The sequence below is a fragment of the Nomascus leucogenys genome, chromosome 10, assembly GCF_006542625.1.
Source record: "Nomascus leucogenys isolate Asia chromosome 10, Asia_NLE_v1, whole genome shotgun sequence".
Lineage (NCBI taxonomy): Eukaryota > Metazoa > Chordata > Mammalia > Primates > Hylobatidae > Nomascus > Nomascus leucogenys.
This window is the reverse complement of record NC_044390.1, coordinates 36,439,319-36,464,042: the sequence shown is the minus strand read 5'-3', so window position 1 is coordinate 36,464,042 and position 24,724 is coordinate 36,439,319. Positions and strand designations below refer to the sequence as shown.

At 39.0% G+C, this 24,724-nt stretch overlaps 1 protein-coding gene across 4 annotated transcripts in view; it reads left to right on the top strand.

The window, feature by feature from the left end:
- MDM2 (MDM2 proto-oncogene) overlaps positions 1-22,076 on the top strand; it is a 36,579-nt gene extending 14,503 nt beyond the window's left edge. For 3 of the 4 annotated variants that reach the window (XM_003259796.4, XM_030820014.1, XM_030820013.1), the window contains 6 exons: positions 1,377-1,444; positions 1,569-1,665; positions 5,757-5,917; positions 13,727-13,882; positions 14,568-14,645; positions 17,173-22,076. In XM_003259796.4, coding sequence (XP_003259844.1) covers positions 1,377-1,444; positions 1,569-1,665; positions 5,757-5,917; positions 13,727-13,882; positions 14,568-14,645; positions 17,173-17,748 — 1,136 coding nt within the window. In that variant the 3' untranslated portion in view covers positions 17,749-22,076. The remainder of the gene's footprint in view (positions 1-1,376; positions 1,445-1,568; positions 1,666-5,756; positions 5,918-13,726; positions 13,883-14,567; positions 14,646-17,172) is intronic. The other variant, XM_030820011.1, reaches the window with a different exon arrangement.
- The last annotated feature ends 2,648 nt before the right edge of the window (positions 22,077-24,724 follow it).

The window sequence follows — 24,724 nt, the reverse complement described above, 5'->3', positions numbered from 1 at the left end:
TGGTCTCAAACTTCTGACCTCTGGTGATCCTCCCACCTTGGCCTCCCAAAGTGCTGGGATTACAGGTGTGAGCCACTGCACCCACCCGGCCTAAGGCTTCCTTTTTATTACATCTTTTCTGTAGCATCTGTTTATATTAATCCAAAATTCCTGGACAATATAACCTGTTATGTACAACTTAAGAAAATTAGTGTAATGCCTAAGAGAAAATTAATCTATGGTAATGCATAATTTCAAAATGTTAATGTCCAGGCATGAGTTCACTGTTAAGATGAAAATGTTTCCAAGAGGGTAGTAAAAGGTATTTGATGATGATTGTCTATATATCCCAAATCTGAAACTTTGACTTTTGAGCTCAAAGTCTGTATATCCAACTACAAATGAAACCTATATGCCTGAATAACTCAGTTTGTTATCTTCCCTTCAAATTTGTTTATCTTTCTGAAGTTTCTCTTTTAGTGAATGGCACCACTCATTTATTCACCCAAGGTAGAATCTTGGAATCATCATAACTCGTTACTTTCTTCCTTGCCTTCTATATCAAATACCAGGTCTTGTTGGTTTTTACCTATTTACTTTCTCTGGAATTTGTCTTCCATGCCTTAGTTTAGGCTTTAATAGTTTTTAGTTTGTATTATTGCCATTGTCTGATACTGGTTTTCCTGCCTCTGCCCTCTTTATGTTTTGCCAGAGTGATTTGTCACTCTTCGGCTTAAAATTACCATTTAGGGGTTCATTATTGCTCTCTGGATGTAATATTTTTTGTGAGCTAGAAATCAGTTTTATTTCTTGGACTAAAATCCTTTTTAATGGTGAGTGGCTGCAACATCGCATTAGGGAAGATTCTGAAGTATCTGCTGGGAAGAATGCAGTGATAAGGGAATGACAGCATGAGTCCTGCTTTGGCCAGACACACAGGATCCTTTACAATCTGAACCTGCCTACATTCCAGTAATAACTGCTTGTGGTGTCCTGCAACAGAAACTGTTAGTTTGCTTTTGGATACTTTTTCACGTGGCGTTTTCTTGGTCTGGAATGGCCTTTCCTAGCCCTATTTTCACATTGTCCTACAAAATATTTCCTGATTCTTTGTTTCTCAGACATTCCCTGTCCCTACCAAAATAATGACTGTCCTGTCTCGCTGCTAATTTATCTGTCTTTTAATGTCTTGATTATACTTTACTCTTCTACATTAAAGTTGAATTATTTTATTTACATCTGCAACATTTAGTATGAGGGTGCCACCTGGAAAATACATGTTTAATGTTTATTGAAAGGTTAAATTGCATAAGGGCTTGTGTTAGACTGATAGCATATCTACTAAATAGCGCCCCCCACCCCCAACCAAGTTTCTGATTCTTTTTCTTTTCTCTCAGAATCATCAGACTCAGGTACATCTGTGAGTGAGAACAGGTGTCACCTTGAAGGTGGGAGTGATCAAAAGGTAATCTAAGTAAATTTCTCATTCTAATGTGATATTATTTGCAAATTGGAAAGGTTATTTACAACAAGTTAGCTTACTGGTTGTGTTAAGTTTGTTGTATTTTATTTTTTTCCTAAATGCTTAGGACCTTGTGCAAGAGCTTCAGGAGGAGAAACCTTCGTCTTCACATTTGGTTTCTAGACCATCTACCTCATCTAGAAGGAGAGCAATTAGTGAGACAGGTATATATGAATATTTATTTGACGCATTCACACAGCTTTTTGATATTCTTTCTCTAATGAAGTTAGTGCTTTTAGACTTAATTAAATTGTTCCCTTTTTTTGGTTGAGATGAATTAACCTCTGAGTTTTTTTCATTCTTGATTTTATTTGATTTACAAATTGCTTATTTAGCAATATTTTTCTGGCTGACTACAGCAGGCACAGTTTACTGTGCCCCACTGGAGTTTACAGTTAGCCAACTCTGTTAAGATAGTAGGAGGTGGCTGGAGTGTGGTGACTCACGCCTGTAATCCCAGCACTTTGGGAGGCCAAGGCTGGCAGATCACGAGGTCAGGAGTTTGAGACCAGCCTGACCAACGTGGTGAAACCCCATCTCTACTAAAAAAAATACAAAAAGTATCTGGGCCTGGTGGCGTGCACTTGTAATCCAGCTACTCAGGAGGTTGAGGAAGGAGAATCACTTCAACTCGGGATGTGGAAGTTACAGTGAGCCGAAATCATGCCACTGCACTCCAGCCTGGGTAACCGTGTGAGACTTCATCTAAAAAAAAAAGATAATAGGAGGCAGGCATATAAACTCTATTTTCACCATTATTCTTAGTCACCTTAACAGTTAAATTTTTAAATTGTTGTTTTTAATAAATGGTAGTACATACCTATGAGTTTTAAAACAAAGTAGATAGCGTTTTAGAAATGAAGAGATAAGGGCTGGGCGCAGTGGCTCACGCCTGTAATCCCAGCACTTCGGGAGGCCAAGGCGGGTGGGTGGATCACGAGGTCAGGAGATTGAGACCATCCTGTCTAACACCGTGAAACCCCATCTCTACTAAAAATACAAAAAATTAGCTGGACGTGGTGGCGGGTGCCTGTAGTCCCAGCTACTCGGGAGGCTGAGGCAGGAGAATGGCATGAACCGGGGAGGCAGAGCTTACAGTGAGCCGAGATCACGCCACTGCACTCTGCCTGGCGACACAGTGAGACTGTCTAAAAAAAAAAAAGAGAGAGAAAATAGTTGAGAACAGTTAGTAGAGGAGAAGATTGTTGCCTGAGGAAGTCACAGTAACTAAGACCATATGATTCAGATGAAAGAGAATGTCAGATCAGTGAAACAGAATAAATGAACCCCAGTGAAACAGAGTAAATGAACCCAGACCAGTATCTTGTACATGCGGGCAGAAGACAGGAAGGGCAGAGGTGTCTAGGGCAGAGGTGGAACTAGAACAAATGGTAGTTACTTGGGGAAAAGGTGAAGTTACATCTGTACCTTATGCCAAAATGAATTTCAAATGAGTTTAAAAGTTAAATGAAAAATAGAATACAACATATTTGAAAGATAGTCACTTTAAATTTGACTGTTATTATCTGTATTACATAAAAAGTCTTCCCAAATCAATAAGGGAAACATTAAAACTTCAAATAGCAAAAAGAGCAGACAGTTCACAGGAATTTCTCACAATAAATACAAATGACTAATAAATATGGGGAGAGGGTGAATTTTGGTGATTTTTAGCTTTACAGATAGTAAAAAATGCCAAAAAGGTGTCCTTTTGGTCTATCAAATTAGTAAAAATAAAATTTTTACTCATCTTTACTCATCAGTGCTAATAACTTGTGTATTAGCACTGATAAACTGTTGGTCTGTAAATTGGTAAAAGTTGGTAAAAATTGATTAAAATTTTTGGATTATAAAAAAGCTTAGATGACCTGGTGCGGTGGCTCACACCTGTAATCCCAGCACTTTGGAAGGCCGAAGCGGGTGGATCTCTTGAGATTAGGAGTTCAAGACCAACCTGGCCAACATGGTGAAACCCCATCTCTATTAAAAATACAAAAATTAGCCGGGTGTGGTGGCAGGCGCCTGTAATCCCAGCTACTTGGGAGGGTGAGGCAGGAGAATGGCTTGAACCTGGGAGGTGGAGGTTGCAGTGAACCGAGATCGCACCACTGCACTCCAGCCTGGGGTACAGAGTGAGACTCCATCTCAAAAAAAAAAAAAAAAAAAAAAAGTCTTAGAGTTCTTAACATTATCCTAGTAACTCCATTTCTAGGAATCTATCCTAAGGATGTAATAAAAAATTCAAAGATTTATATGTAGAGGTATTAATTACAGCATTATTTATAATTGCAGCCTGGCCAAGATCACCTTTTTAAAAATAGGAAATACAAACATGATTAAGAACTCATGTGTGGAACTCGTGATCTAGATAAAACATAAAAATCCTGGCCGGGTGCAGTGGCTCACGCCTGTAATCCCAGCATCTTGGGAGGCCGAGGAGGGAGGATCACGAGGTCACGAGATCGAGACCATCCTGGCTAACACGGTGAAACCCCGTCTCTACTAAAAATACAAAAAATTAACCGGGCGTGGTGGCGGACACCTGTAGTCCCAGCTATTCAGGAGGCTGAGGCAGGAGAATTGCTTGAACCCGGGAGGTGGAGGTTGCAGTGAGCCGAGATTGTGCCATTACACTCCAGCCTGGGGGACAAGAGTGAGACTTTGTCTCAAAAAAATAATAAAAAAAGTCCTTTCTCAAATCTTTGATGCTATCTCATTTTAATTTTTGTCATTCTCATGGATGAAAAATGATATTATTTCACTTTGCATTTCTTTGATCCCTAGGAGATAAGAGTTTTTCTATTACTCAAGTACATGACTCAAGATTTTTCATATGTTTATTAGTCATTTGTATTTCTTCTGTGACTTGCTTTTTCCTGTTTCCTTAAAAAAAAATACAGTCTATCTTGATTTGGTAGGACTTTGTATAATATGTATACTATGGGTAATTTTTATTATATATGTTGCAGATATGATCTTCGAATTTACCTTTGCCTTTTAACTTTTGTTTGGTATTTTGTCATGTAAACCTTGACATGGTCTAATCTTGATAGTCTTTTTATTGAGGGCTTTGCAGTATTATGAAATACTTCTCCACCCCAGCTTTATAAGAATATTTTGTTATAGGTACTTGAATGGTTTTGTTCTTTATATTTAGACCTTTAATCCACCTGGAATTCATTTTTCTGTCTAGTATAAGGTAGGATTCTCATTTATGTCTAACGGATTTGTCTAACATTCTGACCCATTCAGAGATAATTTATTATTTAAAATAAAATGGAAAATTTTTACTGGTTTTGATTTCTGTTTAAAATACAGGGTACTGAAGAGCCGGGCTTAGTGGCTTACGCCTGTAATCCCAGCACTTTGGGAGGCTGAGGCAGGGGGATCACTTAAGGCCAGGAGTTTGAGACCAGTGTGGCCAACATGGTGAAACCCTGTCTCTACCAAAAATACAAAAATTATCCAGGCATGGTGGTGTGCGCCTTTAATCCCAGCTACTTGGAAGCTGAAGTCACAAGAATCACTTGAACCTGGGAGGCAGAGGTTGCAGTGAGCTGAGAATGTACCACTGCACTCCAGCCTGGGTGGTCGAGTGTGACTCTGTCTCAAAAGAAAAAATGTAGGGTACTGAAGAAATTGAAACATTAAGAATACCATATATGTAAATTAAACACTTTGGCTCTTTTCGGAAAAAAACAGATGAGCTGTTATATTTTAAAGTTTGGTTTTGACAGAAAAAAATTCCTAGATTTTTTGGTTAATAAAAACTTCATTAGATGGATTAAATTGTGATGTATGGAGATAAAGTTCTGAAAGAAGAATAGAAAGCTTTTAAAAAATAGTATTCTCAGCCTAGGCAACATGGTGAAACCCTGTCTATACAAAAAATACAAAAATTAGTGAGGTGTAATGGTGCATTCCTATGGTACTGGCTACTCAGGAGGCTGAGGTTGAGGTAGGAGGATCGCTTTAGCCCATGAGGCAGAGGTTGCAGTGAGCCGAGATTGCACCTCTGTACTCCGGCCTGGGCGACAGAGCAAGACCCTTTCTTAGAAAATAAACAAACAAACAAATAAATAAATACACACAGATAGTGTTCTGCTGTAACTCTTAGTTGGACAGATTCAATAAAACAGTGTTAACTTTTGAACTAATTTTATTGAAACTAAGTTTCTGTACAAATAGATACTCAAAACAGCTCAATTTTCTGAATCACAGTACAGCAATTTATTTTTTTTCCTTACATATCCAGAAGAAAATTCAGATGAATTATCTGGTGAACGACAAAGAAAACGCCACAAATCTGATAGTATTTCCCTTTCCTTTGATGAAAGCCTGGCTCTCTGTGTAATAAGGGAGATATGTTGTGAAAGAAGCAGTAGCAGTGAATCTACAGGGACGCCATCGAATCCGGTAATGTTCTCATTTTAAGTAAGGCAAGACTCTTACTGTTCAAAGTCTAGTCCTGGCAGTCCTAATAAGCATACCGATAGAATGTACGTGTGTCTTATGAGATTGATGGAAAACACAGTGCTAAATTTTACTTTAAAACTACTATATCGATCTCCACCTTCAACCCAAGGTATTGTGAGAAATGTGGAAAATAGTGGAGTAACACTGGTATTGGTAAAATTAGTAGTAGTATTAGTAATTATCAGTGTCACTGTATGTATTAGAGAATATTTGTGGACCACTGCACCAATAGTACAGTCAAATAAATTGGAGTATAGAGTTGTTTGAGAATTTCAAAGTTACACTTTTTAAAAAAGGAACAAAACCAAAAATTTGGTTCAGTTAAATATTTTAGCATTTTAAGGCAAATTTGACTATTTAGAGTAAAAATATATTTTATTACAGCCATCAGCAAAAAAGTCAGCATAGTCTGAACTTAACATTTGCCAAATAGGGCTAGACATCAGGTAAGTTCTATTTACTTACGCTGTAAAATACAGGTTTATACTGGGCTGGGTGCGGTGGCTCATGCCTGTAATCAGTACTTTCGGAGGCTGAGGCGGGTGGATCACCTGAGGTCAGGAGTTCAAGACCAGCCTGGCCAACAAGATGAAACCCTGTCTTTACTGACAATATAAAAATTAGCCAGGCATGGTGGCGCATGCTTGCAGTCCCAGCTACTTGGGAGGCTGAGGCAGGAGAATCACTCGAACCCGGCAGGTGGAGGTTGCAGTGAGCTGAGATCGTGCCACTGCACTCTAGCCTGGGTGACAGAGCGAGACTATCTCCAAAAAAAAAAAAAATTCAAGTTTATCATTGCATGGATGACGGGAGAGTATCAGTACTTTCTCATTACTAATATAGACTTCCAAAATATTAGTGAGCAGCATTTCTTAAGAGATGTCACTGAAAGAAGTTTGGTAAAAAATTTTTTTGTTAACAAGAATGCTTGACAAATGGAATATTTTGTTTTGTATGTCTTTAATCAAGCTTGTCCAACCCATGCCCTGTGGGCCATATGCCAGGATGGCTTTGAATGTGGCCCAACACAAATTCATAAACTTTCTTAAAATATTATATATTTTTTTTTACAATTTTTTTTCTGCTTATCAGCTATTGTTAGTGTATTTTATGTGTGGCCCAAGACTGTTCTTCCAATGTGGCCCACGGAAACCAAAGGATTGGATACATTTTTGGCAATATGGCAGTGTCTCATGGCCATTATTCTGGATATTAGTAATCATTGTATAGTTCTCTAGAAGATGTAGGAAATGGAACCAATTGTGACAGTAATCCTAGTCTTTTACCTATTCTTGTTTCTTCCTGTATTATCTTTTTATTTTTCTCTTCCAAAGCAGTGATTGTATGAACGCATACCTGCCCTCTAGAGTTACTGTACCTAACGGAGCTGTTACTCATGTAGACCGCTAGATGGCATGATGAGCTCCTGCTCAGTCTGAGAGCAGGTTCTTCATTTGTAGATATTTAAGTTTATACCAGATTCCATACAGTTGAGATGGCACTGCAGATACAGTGGTAGTCAAGGTAGATACGATTCTTGCCTTCATGGGGAGATAGATCATTAATGACAAAAATGAAAAAATTTAATAAATCCAGTGAAAAAATAGGCTCTTGAGAGGAAATATGTGTGATAAAATTAAATCCAATTAAAACTTGATGAGTATCCAACCTACAAGTTTGGTTAAAAAGAGAATTATTATACCCTATTTATTTATGTATTGAGATTGAATCTCTATCGCCCAGGCTGGAGTGCAGTGGTGCAATCTTGGCTTACTGCAACCTCCGCCTCCCAGGTTCAAGCAATTCTCATGTCTCAGCCTCCCGAGTAGCTGGGATTACGGGCTCCCACCACCACACCCGGCTAACTTTTGTATTTTTAGTAGAGATGGGGTTTCACTATGTTGGCCAGGCTGGTCTTGAACTCCTGACCTCAAGTGATCTGCCTGCCTTGGCCTCCCAAAGTGTTGGGATTACAGACGTGAGCCACCTGCCCGGACCCCCATTTAATGTATAGTTTTTGTTAAAGTTATATCAGAATTCTAGCTGAATGATATTTAGAGTCCTTGTTCTTGCTTTGTACCTGGGACACTGCTTTGTTACTGATACGGCTTTGAGGAGTAGAGGAACACCAGGTTTTTTGTTTTGAGTTGAATGAGATAAAATGACATGGACACACGTGGAGTGGTTTTAAGGAGCAGAGCATTTAATAGGCAAGAAGGGAGAAGGCAGAAGGAAGAAGCTCCCCCTTACACAGACAGAGGGAGGGGGGCTCTAAAGCTGAAAGAGGACACCTCACATTCCGACAATACTAGCCAATTTTATGTGATGGCTGGAGGGGGTGTTGTCTTATTTGCATAGGGCTCAGAGGATTGGTTTGACCAGGCATGTCATTTAGCCCTCAAGAAAACTGGCCCTCCCACCCCAGTCCTTTAATACACAAATGCACGGTGCCATGACATTTTACACACGTGGAGTTATGTGGGGGCGGCCATGCTCTTAGGTACCTGTTGGGGCAAGGGCAAGAGGACAACGGTGGGAATCGCCATGTTGGGTGGACCGTCTTGCATTTGCATCTTAAAGGTTGCCAGCCTTTAAGAGCCAGGGCTTTTGGCCGGGCGCGGTGGCTCACGCTTGTAATCCCAGCACTTTGGGAGGCCGAGGCAGGCGGATCACGAGGTCAGGAGATCGAGACCACGGTGAAACCCCATCTCTGCTAAAAATACAAAAAAAAAATTAGCTGGGCGTGGTGGCGGGCGCCTGTAGTCCCAGCTACTCGGAGAGGCTGAGGCAGGAGAATGGCGTGAACCCGGGATGCGGAGCTTGCAGTGAGCCGAGATTGTGCCACTGCACTCCAGCCTGGGCGACAGAGCGAGACTCTGTCTCAAAAAAAAAAAAATAAAAAAAAGAGCCAGGGCTTTTATGCTAGACAAGAAATGTTTCTGGAGCTATGAAAAACCTTCCAAGGACCACTTTTCCTTTCCATTTGCTTAAAATAATTTCTTAATAACTCGTGTGGAGTAGAGGGGTATTTCTTTTTTTCTTTTTGTTAGCCCTGTCCTGCATTCTCTCTCTTTTTTTTTTTTTTTTTTTTTTTTTTTTTATTGAGATGGAGTCTTGCTCTGTCGCCCAGGCTGGAGTGCAGTGGCGCAATCTCGGCTCACTGCAAGCTCCGCCTCCCGGGTTCACGCCATTCTCCTGCCTCAGCCTCTCCGAGTAGCTGGGACTACAGGCGCCCGCCACCACGCCCGGCTAATTTTTTTGTATTTTTAGTAGAGACGGGGTTTCACCGTGGTCTCGATCTCCTGACCTCGTGATCCGCCCGCCTCGGCCTCCCAAAGTGCTGGGATTACAAGCGTGAGCCACCGCGCCCGGCCCCTGCATTCTCTTAAAAAATCCTATCTATTAAAAAATCTCAGCCGGGCGTGGTGGCTCATGCCTGTAATCCCAGCACTTTGGGAGGCCCAGGCGGGTGGATCACCTGAGGTCAGGAGTTCAGGACCAGCCTGGCCAACATGGTGAAACCCCATCTCTACTAAAAATACCAAAAATTAGCTGGGCGTAGTGGTGGGCACCTGTAATCCTAGCTACTCAGGAGGCTGAGACAGGAGAATCGCTTGAACCCGGGAGGCAGAGGTTGCAGTGAGCTGAGATCACGCCATTGCACTCCAACCTGGGCAACGAGAACGAAACTCCATCTCAGACAACAACAACAAAATCTCGTTTTTCAGGTCTAAGTCCCTAGTTGTGAAAGCTTTTGGTAGGGCCAGTTTTTTTTTTTTTTTCTTCATTTTAATTTCCCTCATTTGAGAATGTTGTAGTCATCATTCGGTGTCATCATTCACCAGTTTGTGAAGGGAGTTAAAGGAAAGTGCATTCCTCTCCCATCTTTTCTTTCTTTGGGGTTTAATAAATTGTGGGAAACTAAGACTGTGTTCTAGACTGTACACCACACAGTTTATATTATGATCTTCTGTCATCTTTGCAGCCTCAGATTCCACTTTTAGCTAAGACTGGGATTTTAAATAACTTGTTTAAGGTTCCTACAACTAATTGTCACAGTTGGAATTCAAACAATTCTAGGTATTTTTGACTACAAAGATCTAAGATCTTTGCAGAGCAAGCCTATCTGGTGCTTAAAAAACATTTTTTTTAAAAATTTTTGAGACAGTCTGTCACTCTGTTGCCCAGGCGGGAGTGCAGTGCATGATCATGGCTTACTGCAACTTCAACCTCCTGGGTTCAAGCAATCCTTCCACCTCAGCCTTGAGAGTTAGCTGGGACTACAGGTGTGCACCACCACACCTGGCTAATTTTTTTTACTTTTTTTTTCAGAGATGAGGTCTCGGCCTGTTGCCCAGGCTGGTCTCAAACCGCTGGGCTTATGTGATTCTCCTGCTTTGGCTCCCGGAGTATTGGGATTACAGGCATGAGCCACCACCTGCAGCCTGATGCTTTTTAAATATATAGTATTTAGGCCTGATGCAGTGGCTCATGCCTGTAATCCCAGCACTTTGGGAGGCTGAGGCGGGCGGATCACAAGTTCAGGAGATCGAGACCATCTTGGCTAACACAGTGAAACCCCGTCTCTACCAAAAATACAAAAAATTAGCCAGGTGTGGTGGCGGGCACCTGTAGTCCCAGCTACTGGGGAGGCTGAGGCAGGAGAATGGCGTGAACCCAGGAGGCGGAGCTTGCAGTGAGCCGAGATCATGCCACTGCACTCCAGCCTGGGTGACAGAGCGAGACTCTGTCTCCAAAAAAAAAAAAAAAAAAATACATATATATATATATATAAATCTATAATATGTAATATATATAGTTATAAATCTATTATATATTAATGTATATTATATATTACATTGTAATATATAGTATATATAATTATATATTTATATATTTACATAAATATAAAAATATATATTTATGTAAATATAAATGGGTGGGCACCTGTATAATATATAATATGAATATATATTTATGTTTATATATTTTAAATATATAAGATATATTAAAAACAGAAACAAAGTATATTATTTTACAGCCTCTGACATCAAAAGGCTTTTTTAGAGTAATGTTAGGAAGGAGAGTAAAAGCAACATTCATCAAGTTGCAGCTCAAATTTTAAATACATATTATAAGATATATATTTAAAATATATAGTTTATATATTTTAAAAACATATATAGAGAGAGATAATTTAATAGTTTCTGGGGCATTCTTTTGCGAACATTAGCCAAAACTTTAAAAACCACTCCCAATATTGCATTTTTTCATGGTATTTTTTATAGTATTTTTATAGTATCCTAGGACAGGAGTTGGCAAACTTTCCGTAAAGAGCCACATAGTTAATTATTTTAAAAACATATATAGAGAGAGATAATTTAATAGTTTCTGGGGCATTCTTTTGCGAACATTAGCCAAAACTTTAAAAACCACTCCCAATATTGCATTTTTTCATGGTATTTTTTATAGTATTTTTATAGTATCCTAGGACAGGAGTTGGCAAACTTTCCGTAAAGAGCCACATAGTTAATTATTTGGGCTCTGCAGGGCCATGGTTTCTGTCACAGCTACCCAGCTCCACTCTTGTAATGCAAGAGCAACCGTAGACAACAAGTCAACAAATAGGCATGGCTGTGTTCAATAAAATTTTATTTATAAAAGTAGATGGGTGATGGGCCACAGTTTGCAGACCCCTACCATAGAGTATGTTTTCTGAGATTTAATGTTTCTTGTGATTTACCCCCTTATTCTAAAATTAGTGCACTAAAGACTTTAGTTAGTTGAAGTATTTGGTTTGTTGGGTTACTTTGTTAGTGTTAATTGTATCCTAACTTGACTTGTGATTCTAATCTGATTGGTAGTGGAGCCCTTGTTAGGAATTTGAGCTGCAACTTGATGAATGTTGCTTTTACTCTCCTTCCTAACATTACTCTAAAAAAGCCTTTTGATGTCAGAGGCTGTAAAATAATATACTTTGTTTCTGTTTTTAAAACTGATATAGATATGGAAATCATTTAAGCTCCTTTTCTAGATGAAGTAGCTACAGCCTTTAGAAGTTAAATGATATGGGCTGGGCGCGGTGGCTCACAGGTGTAATCCCAGCATTTTGGGAGGCCGAGGTGGCGGATCACTAGAGGTCAGGAGTTCGAGACCAGCCCAGCCAACATGGTGAAACCCTGTCTCTACTAAAAACATAAAAATTAGCCGGGTGTGGTAGTGGACGCCTGTAATCTCAGCTACTTGGGAGGCTGAAGCAGGAGAATAGCTTGAACCCTGGAGGCGGAGGTTGCAGTGAGCTGAGATCATGCCACTGCATTTCATCTTGGGTGACAGAGCAAGACTCTTGTCTCAAAAAAAAAAAAAAAGGGCCGGGCACGGTGGCTCACGCCTGTAATCCTAACACTTTGGGAGGCCAAGGTGGTTGAATTGCTTGAGGTCAGGAGTTCAAGACCAGCCTGACCAACATGGTGAAGCCCTGCCTCTACTAAAAATACAAAAGTTAGCCAGGCATGTTGGCATGCGCCTGTAGTCCCAGCTACTTGGGAGGCTGAGGCAGGAGAATCACTTGAACTTCGGAGGTGTAGGTTGCAGTGAGCCAAGATCAGGCCACTGCACTCCAGCCTGGGCGACGGAGCAAGATTCCGTCTCAAAATAAATAAAATAAGTTAAATGATGTGTTTAAGGTTAAATTAGCTACTTAGAGGCAAGTGTAGAATAAGTCATATCCTGACTTCTAGACTTTTTCCAATTGTAGCCTTCTGCTTAATATATGCTCCTACCCTTAGCCACTGACAGCAAATACTATTGCCCTGAAGGTCTTACTAGGTTCTTATACAATTTATTGAAGTCCTAAAACGAAGAATCAGATGAGCAGCTACAGAATTTTTTTTAAATTGTCTAAAGACTGTTTAAAAGAAAATCTCAAAGTTTATTAAAAAACGTAAGTATGTATGACTCAAGAAACATTTTTCTAAGAAAAAAAACCCATAAGTATTACAAGTGTTGTGTCTTGTTACTTGTATTCTACCAATTTGGACATAGAAAGATGAGTGACAGGTTTTAGCTCAAAGTATATATAATTCAGATGAGAAACATGCCTGCAAAATTATGTTTTGCATAATTTATGTGTGAGACTATATAATTCATTATTATACAAGTAGTAAGGATAATTAAAGGTGGAAGAGCCTTTTCAGTTATGGTATTGACAAAGGCTTAGTCAAAGAAGGATGAATAGGATTTTGAAACTGAAATTATTCTAGTTAGAGGGGGAAAGTGTGGAAGTTGAAATGCCAAGATTAGTTGAGGAAGCATTCTAGATCTGGCAGAATTACCCATAGTTAGTAAGGGAGGAGGGGTGTCTAGTTGAAGACAGACGAAGATGTTAATACAGTCACACTGTATGTACTTTCGATGCCAAGAGGCTTTGGCATTTTTCCTTTATGCAGTGGGGTTTTGAACAGGGAAAATAATGTAGTAATAACCTTGAAACCTTAATTTAGTTTCAGTGTGCAGGATGGATCTGAGGAGGAAATGTGTGTGGCAACCAGCTCCGGGATGGCTGGCGGTGGGGGGGCCCAGTCCTCTCCCCGCCGATCTCCCTTGGGAAGTCCCGGAGCAGAGCAGCAGGCCCATCCCCCAAGTGTTACACCCTGCTGGCAGCAGCAGAGGCACAGGGATGAGTTAGGAAACTGTTACAGAGGTCAAGAGGTGATGTTTATTAAGTTATATATTTTTTTCTTGTTTTAGGATCTTGATGCTGGTGTAAGTGAACATTCAGGTGATTGGTTGGATCAGGATTCAGTTTCAGATCAGTTTAGTGTAGAATTTGAAGTTGAATCTCTCGACTCAGAAGATTATAGCCTTAGTGAAGAAGGACAAGAACTCTCAGATGAAGATGATGAGGTATTTTTTTCCCCTCTAATTATATTGGAAAATTATTAAATATTTTCCATGTTCATTGACTTTGAGATTGAAATAATAATATATTCAGATTTCACTTGAAATCTTTACCTCTTGATTTGTTTAAACTAACACATTGGTTTGTGGACTTGAAGATTTCATAGTTCTTTATCATCTGATTTATATTATTATGTTACTACTAATTGCCAAGAAGTCAATAGACCTCAATGAACATGCTTATTATAATGGTCTGTTCACTTTTAAAAACATATATTTCAATTACTGTTTTAATATTAACTTACTTTTTATAAAAGTAAGACATGCATACAGTTAAAGTCAAGTAGTACCCTTAGAGATCTGTTTCCCAGAAGTGACTGCCTTTAACATTTCTAGCTATTTCCCTATTATTTAATATCTCCATATTATTTATTTATAAAGTAAAACCACTTAGCTGAATGTTTTGTTTTATTCATCTTAAACATCCTTTGTATTGACTATTACCATTGTGGGTAAGGATTTCTCTCTCCTCCATTTTTTCCCTCTTTACACTCACTTACTCTATTTGATATTGTCTAAGACTTTCTCATATATTGTAGTACATGATATTTGTTTAGAACTTACTACTAGGAAGCCTTCTGATTGAAGGAAAAAGGGTGATGAATTGATGCTAATGAATGTGTTTTATTAGGTATATCGAGTTACTGTGTATCAGGCAGGGGAGAGTGATACAGATTCATTTGAAGAAGATCCTGAAATTTCCTTAGCTGTAAGTATATATCTACTTTTTAAAGAAATAAAATTTCATTAAGGTCAAGATTAGGAAAATATGTCTAGCCTCCTTTCTGAAATGAGCTGATTTTTATAAAGTTAAAATGTTTTTGTAAAGTCTGAATAATTTAAAGCATTTTTCTTTTATTTGTTGTGATGAGACCTGTAGCTATAATTTTTATATTTAGGTGCTGGAATTTGAACTTTTTTTTTTTTTTTTTTTAAACAGGGTCTTACCCTTCTCCCAGGCTGGAGTGCAGTGGTACAATCTCAGTGCACTGCAGCCTCCACCTCCCAGGTTCAAGTGATTCTCGTGCCTCAGTCTCCCGAGTAGCTGGGATTACAGTCATGCACCACTATACCCCACTAATTTTTTTATTTTTAGTAGAGATGGGGTTTCACCATGTTGGCCAGGCTGGTCATGAACTCCTGACCTCAAGTGATCTGCCCACCTTGGCCTCCCAAAGTGCTAGGATTACAGGCATAAGTCACTGCCCAGCTGAATTTGTACTTTTTGATGTTATTTTGGAAAATTTCAATGTATTTCCAGTATACTCATCACCCAGCTTTAACTATTGCCAACATTTTGCCAACCTTGTCAAACGTAAACTTCTTTTTTTTTTTTTCAATTGAGATAGGGTCCTGTCCTGTCATCCAGGCTGGAGTGCAGTGACGTGATCATGGCTCACTGCAGCCCCCACCTCCCAGGCTCAAGTGATCCTCCCACCTTAGCCTCCTGAGTAGCTGGAACAACAGGTGCATGCCATCACACCCAGCTAATTTTTGTATTTTTTATAGAAATGTCACCATGTTGCCCAGGATGGTCTCGAACTCCTGGGCTTAAGTGATCCACCTGCCTCAGTCTCCCAAAGTGCAAGGATTACAGGTGTGAGCCATCACGCCCAGCCAAATATAAACATTTTTATTATTGATTTGTATTGTAGAATGTGGTAGGATTTGCCATTAAAGAAATTAAGACTTAAATGTTTACATCTCATGCATATTTCACTGAGTTCCTGAGGTATTATAGGTTTTTTTTAAAACTATTGTGCTTTAGTTTTAGTTCTTAATATTGCCTTTATTATATTTGAATAGGAAATAAGTTCCATTTTTTTCTGAGTTATAAACAGTTACTAATTATTCAAATGCAAAAAAGGATGAAAATTCAAGAGTTTCCAAAATTTTTAGTGTACTAGAAAATAAATAACTAGTTGAATCATTTGATGTCAAGTTGAGTAAAATATTTTAGATACTTTTAATTTTTTAAATCTATTTTAAGACTCACAAATTATTTTAGATATTGATCTTGGAATTTATTGGACTTTTTGATGCACTTTTACTCCCATATTGCAAGACCTTTTTCTTTGGTTTTATGAGCTGTGAAAAACCCCCTTCTATAACTTGAAAAAAGAAGAATGAATAGTCTATCTTTATTGCTCCTGTCTTACGTCATTTGTGAGGCAATCTCAAAATGGATACGGAAAGACCTCTTACTTACGAGTTTTCACTTGTTAAATGTCCTCAGGCAAGAACCATGCTTCAGCTAAGGCAAGAAGATAGGTTATGTAAAAAGGCTGGGGATGTGGGAGAGTTTGTTATCCAAATTGCATGGTGGAAAGGTTTGTGGGATAAAACATTGGGAAAAGGAAGAAGCATTGAGCAGTTAGAGAGATGAGAACACAGGAAAGGATAAACAAGTAAAGGGCATATATTATGGTTAGTGACCAAGGATGATAGGTTTTAGCAGCAATGCTTGCTGTGAAAAATGTTTTAGCATTTCTCTTGTGGATGGAGTTAGGGAATATTCAGTTAAGCCATGGTTTTAAAGCACTTCTAAGGTAGTTCTAGTCACTGGTGGATTAGGAAGTCTTTCTCGAGGAGGCAGGTTTCATCTAGATTGATTGGATGGACTCTTGGAATAGCATCTAGGGCGACCCTTTAAGGGAGTTGATACAGGCTGCGTGACAGAGTAAAAGATCCCATAGACTTGCTTCAACTAAAGGAAGCAGCTGCATTTGTATCCTGAAACAGATGCCTTGATAGGTACATGATTCATATCACATCACAGTTAATATATTTTTAGTTTAGAATTTTTCAGGATGGTATGGGTGAAAAAAATGGGTGTACTTACTCTACTTTAGGAGAGACTGTTACATATTGACCTTTTAAAAATCTGTTTTGTGTATAATTGAGACATATAACATGATGTTTTGACACACATGTAAATAGTGAAATCACTACAGTCAAGCAAATTAATGTAATCCATTATCTTGAATAGTTAACCTTTCTTGTGTGTATGGTTAAAATACCTAAAATCTACTCTTTTAGTAAATTTCCAGTATACCAATATATAACTAACTATAGTCCTCATGCTGTTCACGGTGACTATTTTATATAAAACATGAGACACTGAATATTGAGCTCTATGATATATTTTACCTTAGACATAGCAAAGTTGCTAGCATTCCTGTGACTGAGCAGTTAAAGGGTTACAGAAACTGACTCTGTGTCTTATTTCATTGAAGGACTATTGGAAATGCACTTCATGCAATGAAGTGAATCCCCCCCTTCCATCACATTGCAACAGATGTTGGGCCCTTCGTGAGAATTGGCTTCCTGAAGATAAAGGGAAAGATAAAGGGGAAATCTCTGAGAAAGCCAAACTGGAAAACTCAACACAAGCTGAAGAGGGCTTTGATGTTCCTGATTGTAAAAAAACTATAGTGAATGATTCCAAAGAATCATGTGTTGAGGAAAATGATGATAAAATTACACAAGCTTCACAGTCACAAGAAAGTGAGGACTATTCTCAGCCATCAACTTCTAGTAGCATTATTTATAGCAGCCAAGAAGATGTGAAAGAGTTTGAAAGGGAAGAAACCCAAGACAAAGAAGAGAGTATGGAATCCAGTTTGCCCCTTAATGCCATTGAACCTTGTGTGATTTGTCAAGGTCGACCTAAAAATGGTTGCATTGTCCATGGCAAAACAGGACATCTTATGGCCTGCTTTACATGTGCAAAGAAGCTAAAGAAAAGGAATAAGCCCTGCCCAGTATGTAGACAACCAATTCAAATGATTGTGCTAACTTATTTCCCCTAGCTGACCTGTCTATAAGAGAATTATATATTTCTAACTTTATCACCCTAAGAATTTAGACAACCTGAAATGTATTCACATATATCAAAGTGAGAAAATGCCTCAAGTCACATAGATTTCTTCTCTTTAGTATAATTGACCTACTTTGGTAGCGGAATAGTGAATACTTACTATAATTTGAGTTGAATATATAGCTCATCCTTTACCCCAACCCCTAATTTTAAATAATTTCTACTGTCTTAAATGAGAATTACCTGTTTTTTGTTTTTAAATATGTATATGACATTTAAATGTAACTTATTTTTTTTGAGACGTCTTGCTCTGTCACCCAGGCTGGAGTGCAGTGGCGTCATCTGGGCTCACTGCAAGCTCCGCCTCCCGGGTTCACACCATTCTCCTGCCTCAGCCTCCCAAGTAGCTTGGACTACAGTCGCCTGCTACCACACCTGGCTAATTTTTTGTACTTTCAGTAGAGACAAGGTTTCACCGTGTTAGCCAGGATGGTCTCGATCTCCTGACCTCGTGATCCGCCCACCTCGGCCTCCCAAAGTGCTGGGATTACAGATATGAGCCACTGCATCCGGCCTAAATGTCACTTAGTACCTTTCATGTAAGGAGAAAATGTGTGAAAGATTTAGTTTTTGTTGTTGTTGTTTGTTTGTTTGTTTGTTTGGAGATGAGTCACTCTGTCGCCCAGGATGGAGTGCAGTATCATGATCTAGCAGTCTCCGTTTCCTGGGTTCAGGCCATTCTCCTGGCTCAGCCTCTGGAGCAGCTGGGATTACAGGCATGCACCACCATGCCCAGCTAATTTTTGTATTTTTAGTAGAGATAGGGTTTCACCATGTTGGCCAGGCTGGTCACAAACTCCTGACCTCAAGTGAGGTCACCCGCCTCGGCCTCCCAAAGTGCCGGGATTACAGATGTGAGCCACCATGTCCAGCCAAGAATTAGTATTTAAATTTTAGATACTCTTTTGTTTTTTTGTTTTTTTTTTCTGAGACAGAGTCTTGCTCTGTCACCCATGCTAGAGTGCAGTGGAGTGATCTCGGCTCACTGCAACTTCCGCCTTCTGGGTTCAAGCTATTCTCCTGCCTCAGCCTTCTAAGTAACTGGGATTACAGGCATGTGCTACCATACCAGCTGATTTTTTTGTATTTTTAGTAAAGACAGGGTTTCACCATGTTAGCCGGGCTGATCTTGAACTCCTAAACTCAAGTGATCTACTCACCTCAGCCTCCCAAAATGCTGGGATTACAGATGTGAGGCACCGCACCTGGCCCCAGATTTTTGATACTCTTAAACCTTCTGATCCTTAGTTTCTCTCTCCAAAATACTCTTTCTAGGTTTAAAAAAAAAAAAAAAAAAAGGCTCTTATATTTGGTGCTATGTAAGTGAAAATGTTTTTTAGGTTTTCTTGATTTATAGAGACAGGGTCTCCCTATGTTGTCCAGGCTGGTCTTGAACTCCTGGGCTCAAGAGATCCTTCTGTCTCAGCCTCGCAAAGTGCTAAGTAGGATTACAGGCGTGAGCCACCACATCTGGCTGTAAAAATGTACTTATTCTCCAGCCTCTTTTGTATAAACCATAGTAAGGGATGGGAGTAATGATGTTATCTGTGAAAATAGCCACCATTTACCCATAAGACAAAACTTGTTAAAGCCTGCTGAGTCTAACCTAGTACATCAGGCCCTTTTTCACACACAAAAAAATCCTTTTTGGGATTTAATGGAATCTTTTGTTTCCCCCTAAGTTGAAAAACAACTCTAAGACACTTTAAAGTACCTTCTTGGCCTGGGTTACATGGTTCCCAGCCTAGGTTTCAGACTTTTGCTTAAGGCCAGTTTTAGAATTCAGAAAAGTTAATTCAGAAATTTGATAAACAGAATTGTTATTTAAAAATAACTGGAAAGATTGTAAGTTGTTTCTGAATTATTCAGAAATTATTCATCATTTTCCTTCAAGAATGACAGGGTCAGAATGTGGAATTCCAAGATACCTCTTGATTTCCTCTCAAGCTCCTTGTTTGGTCAGTGGGCCCATCCGAGCTCAGCACTGAGAAATGTTAGTTTCTTTGGGGCCCATCTACCCTGACCACATCATGATATTCATCTGCCGCTATTGCAAGGTGTTCAGATTGTGTAAACATAAATGTCATAAGAACTTTAAAGAAGTGCAATTCTCAAAAGGTTAGGTGGACTAAAGCATTCTGTAAAGCAACTGCTAATGATGAGCTTACAGTGGATTTGAATTTGAAAAATATAGAAACAAGCCTGTCAAATATCTGCAAGAACTATGGAATAAAACTACTGATGCAGTGAAGACAGTTGAAAAGATCAGACAAATGCCAAGCTAAATTTACAATGAACAAATTGAAGAAAAAGGACTACAGAAAGTTCAGGACATCAAAGAAGTCAGGCAAAACTCATCTTGACCCCTCTTGCAGGCAAAGAAAAGCAGCTGGAAGAAAAGATGATGTAACAGTTACAACAGGATGCGGACATGGCAGAGGTTTCCTAAAAATCTCATTATCTATAACCATTTCTATATTTACATTTGAAAATCTCCTTTGGAGACTTAGAACCTCTAAATTATTGACTTATTTTTTATATAAGGTCACTCCGATGAAAGGTGATTACAAAATCATCTACATTGCTGTCTACAAAACATCAGATTATATGGATGTTTGATCGCATCTCATTGTTAACTCTTTACTGATAGATATATTTGTAAATACAGAAGTGAAATGTGGACATAAAATAGTTACGCTATTTGGTTAATGGTACTAGACAACATGTAATTAATGACATTCAAAAATTTATGGCTAGTGATATATATAAAGTAAAATTTTCTTTGCAGTAAAATATGCCCTTCATTATAGAAGGGAGGATATAAGGAACCAACAGTTTGTATGAAAATAGCTCAAATAATATCTTTTATTTTGATTTTAATATTTCTTATTTTGGTTTATTAACATCTTAGAACAAAATGGCCTTATATAATGAAGCCTAGTTATGCTGGACTGTTTTGATCTCTTTTAATTGTTCTGACAGATAGTTGGGGATGGTAGCCAAATAACGTTTGCCTGAAATGACTGACACTATATAATTTCTGCTTTGGCAAATACTAAGTTTTAACTTGTCATTCCTGGTAGAACAAGCTTTATTTTTCGAGCCTAGCAATGATCTAGAAGCAGATGTTATCTCAGTGCCTTTTACAATTTGTTGTGTGGTTTTTTTTTTTTTTTTTAAAGCCACACAATAATTTTGGAAAACAATGTATGGGTAGAACATCTGTCTGTTAATTGCACACAAAACCACTTTTAATGGGTACAAAGTTAAATTCGGAGGAATAAGTTGTAGCTGAAGTATTATGAACTCCAAATAATGCTTTGAGGACCTCCAAAGGTAAAAGTACTAATCCCTTTGGCCATTTATTGAGAGAGAGAGAAAGAGTAGGGTGACTATAGTTAATGTATTGAATGTTCTTGCTACAAATAAATGATAAATGTTTGAGCTGATGGGTGTGCTAATTACACTGATTTGATCGATACCCATTGTATGTGAAACAGTACATCATATTTACAATTATGTATCAGTTTAACATTTAAAATTTCTAATATAAGTATCTCTCAAACTGTGGATTAACTTCTTGATTTATATTTAAATATGAATCTTAAGCAAAATAGTGAAAATAACCATCTTGATTTAGTGTTTTTCTCCCATATGTGAATTGGATATACTTAGGTGAGGACAATAAAATCAACTGAACTGTAAGCTTAGAATAGGACTGAGGGGTAATTTTGCACAGCAACTTTACTAATGGTACATTGTTGCTTCAAAACTCACTCACTCTCTCTCTGTCTGTCTCAATAAATGGCCAAAGGGATTAGTAGTTTACCTGTGGAGGTCCTCAAAGCGTTATTTGGAGCTGATAATACTTCAGCTACAACCAAGCAGAATCTTTTTTGGAGGTCCTCGAAGCATTAGTTGGAGTTGATAATACTTCAACTTCAATTTGGAGTTGATAATACTTCAGCTAGAACCTAGTAGAATCTGGTTTTTTCCTTTGGAGGTCCTCAAAGCATTATTTGGAGTTCATAATACTGAAGCTAGAACCAAGCAGAATCTGTTTTTTTCTGAGGAGTATCAGTAGCATAAATGTGATTATAAACAAAGTACACTTGATATATGTAGGCAATGACAGCTATTTATACAAAATTTAATCTGCAAATGGATTCAACATGTTTATGGGTTATTAAAATTGTCTAATTTCTTAGGTTCTTTATAGTACACGTGTTGAAAATAAATGATTAAGAATTGTTTCAAGAATGCAATTATTTGATCTTAAATTTTTATGAGTTGTTAAAATCGAAATTATTTGAATATCATATATTTGGGTAACAAAAGGCACAAGTCTGAATATGTTTCTTTTTCTGGAATGGCTATGCCTGCCCACTTTAGAAATACAAATATCACTGGGCAGCTTGAAGCAGTTGGGAGCCTCCAATGAGAGCAACTTGAGAAAATGATGTTGCTAGTTAGTAGGAGTAAGAAGTGCTGTGTTCTCCCTGTCTTCACTTAGGTCACATGGCAGCCTGGCCTAAGTGATCGTGAATGGTCTATAAGGGAGGTAGCTGGGACGGGGAGGGGAGTTTGGGCTGGCCACCGTGCCACTTGTCAGCATGAAAAGTAAGATTGTAATTGCCTGTTTAGTTTTCTGCCTCATCTTTGAAAGTTCCACCAAGCTGGGAACCTCTTGATTGTGATGCACAAATGTAAGTACATCAGAAAAAAACAAAAAAACTGGCTTTAAAGCAGGAACCTGTGGGCCCCTAAGCCAGACGGGGACTAGCTTTTGGCATTATATAATTAAGATTTTTAAAGTCCTTAATAAGGGTTTTATTTTATTTTTATTTTTTGAGACGGAATCTTGCTCTGTGGCTCAGGCTGGAGTACAGTGGTGCAGTCTTGGCTCACTGCAACCTCTGCCTCCTGGCTGGGTTCAAGTGGTTCTGCTTCAGCCTCCTGAGTAGCTGGGGTTACAGGACCCCATCACCACGCCCCTCTAATTTTTATAGCAGAGATGAAGTTTCACTATGTTGGCCAGGCTGGTCTCAAACTCCTGACCTCAAGTGATCTGCCCGCCTTGGCCCCCCAAAGTGCTGGGATTACAGGCGTGAGCCACCATGCGCAGCCTAATAAGGGTTTGAAAGATAATTAGTGTGTAGGTCTGTAGGCTTATGATGGTAACCACAAGTTGTTAATGGCATTGTGAAAAGTTTGTAGTTGCGCTTTATGGTTGGATGCTGAATTACATTTTGATTTGATACTTATAAAAAAGTATTCAGCTTAAAAAATTGTTTAAAAGTTTGTGATCATATTGTCTACCAAAAAAGCTCTCCTTTAAAGACTTTTTAAAAAAAATTCAATAGGCATTTTCATCTGTTTCTGTCCTACAATCCCACATCTACTGCCTTCAGAATGCTACAACTTAGATGTCCAGCCAACAGCTTAAAGCCAATTTATAAAAATAGCATCTTTCCTAATTCCAAAATTTCACCTTTTGTTTGTTTTGTTTTTGAGATGTGGTCTTGCTCTGTCGCCCAGGCTGGAATGCAGTGTTGCAAACATGACTCACTACAGCCTCAACCTCCTGGGCTCAAGCAATCCTCCCACCTCAGCCTCCCAAGTAGCTGGGGACCACAGGTGCAAGCCACCAGGTCCAGCTAACCTTCCCCCGCTCCCCGCTGCCACCCGCCGTGAGACAGAGTCTTGCTCTTTCACCCAGACTGGAGTGCAGTGGTGCAATCTCGGCTCATTGCAACCTCCACCTCCTGGGTTCAAGCAATTCTGCCTCAGCCTCCTGAGTAGCTGGAATTATAGGTGCTTGCCACCACACCTGGCTAATTTTTTTTTTTTTGTATTTTTAGTAGAGATGGGGTTTCAGCATGTTGGCCAGGCTGGCCTCGAACTCCTGACCTCATGATCCGCCCGCCTCGGCCTCCCAAAGTACTGGGATTACAGGCGTGAGCCACTGCGCCCGGCCTAATTTTTGTATTTTTTGTAGAGACAGTTTTACCATGTTGCCCAGGCTGGTCTCAAACTCCTGGGGTCAAGTGGTCTGCCCGTCTTGGCTTCCCAAAGTGCTGAGATTACAGGTGTAAGCCACCACGCCAAGCCCAAAATTTCACCTTTTAAATTTATTCCATTTATGTTCTAGGTGAATTTCATTTATTTCTCAGGGTTAAATTTTAGCGCTTTTGCGTGTGTCTATTTTTGGTTCACACCTCCCCAGCCCACTGTCCTGTATTAAGTAGGCCTTCAAGATCACAGTAATATCTCCCTAAATGGATTTCAGTATGTTTGGTCCTATTTTTGGTTCAGCTATAGTTTACAGATATCATGTTGCTTCCCTGATTTAAATATTGGGGAAAAAACTTGCTTTTTGGATTTTATCTCTGATGTTCTACTGGATTATTTTAGACTTTTAGAACACTGTGAAATGGGTGCTTGCTTTTCACTTTTCAAACCATTTTTGCTTCAACAAAGTTCATAAGCTTATTGTAGTGGGAAGTTCAAAGTCACAGATCTGATACTTGCCTAGTGACCTTAGAGACAATAAATATATAGAGCCTAGTATGGGGTCTGGCAGATAGTAAGCACTTTTAATGAATGGAAGTTTAATATTCTGTTTGCATCCACTCGACCATAATCACCCCAAATCCAGCTTAGGTAGCCTTGAATTAACCCCTACTCCCACCTTGAAGTTTGTTTGTTTTTGTTAAGACAAGGTCTCATTCTGTCACCCAGGCTGGAGTACAGTGGCACAAACATGACTCACTGCAGCCTCCTGAGTAGCTGGGAACACAGGCCTGTTGCCACCATGCCTGGCTAATACATCTATATATATAATATACATATATTACACATATATATGTGTTATATGTGTATATATATATATACACTTTTTTTAGAGG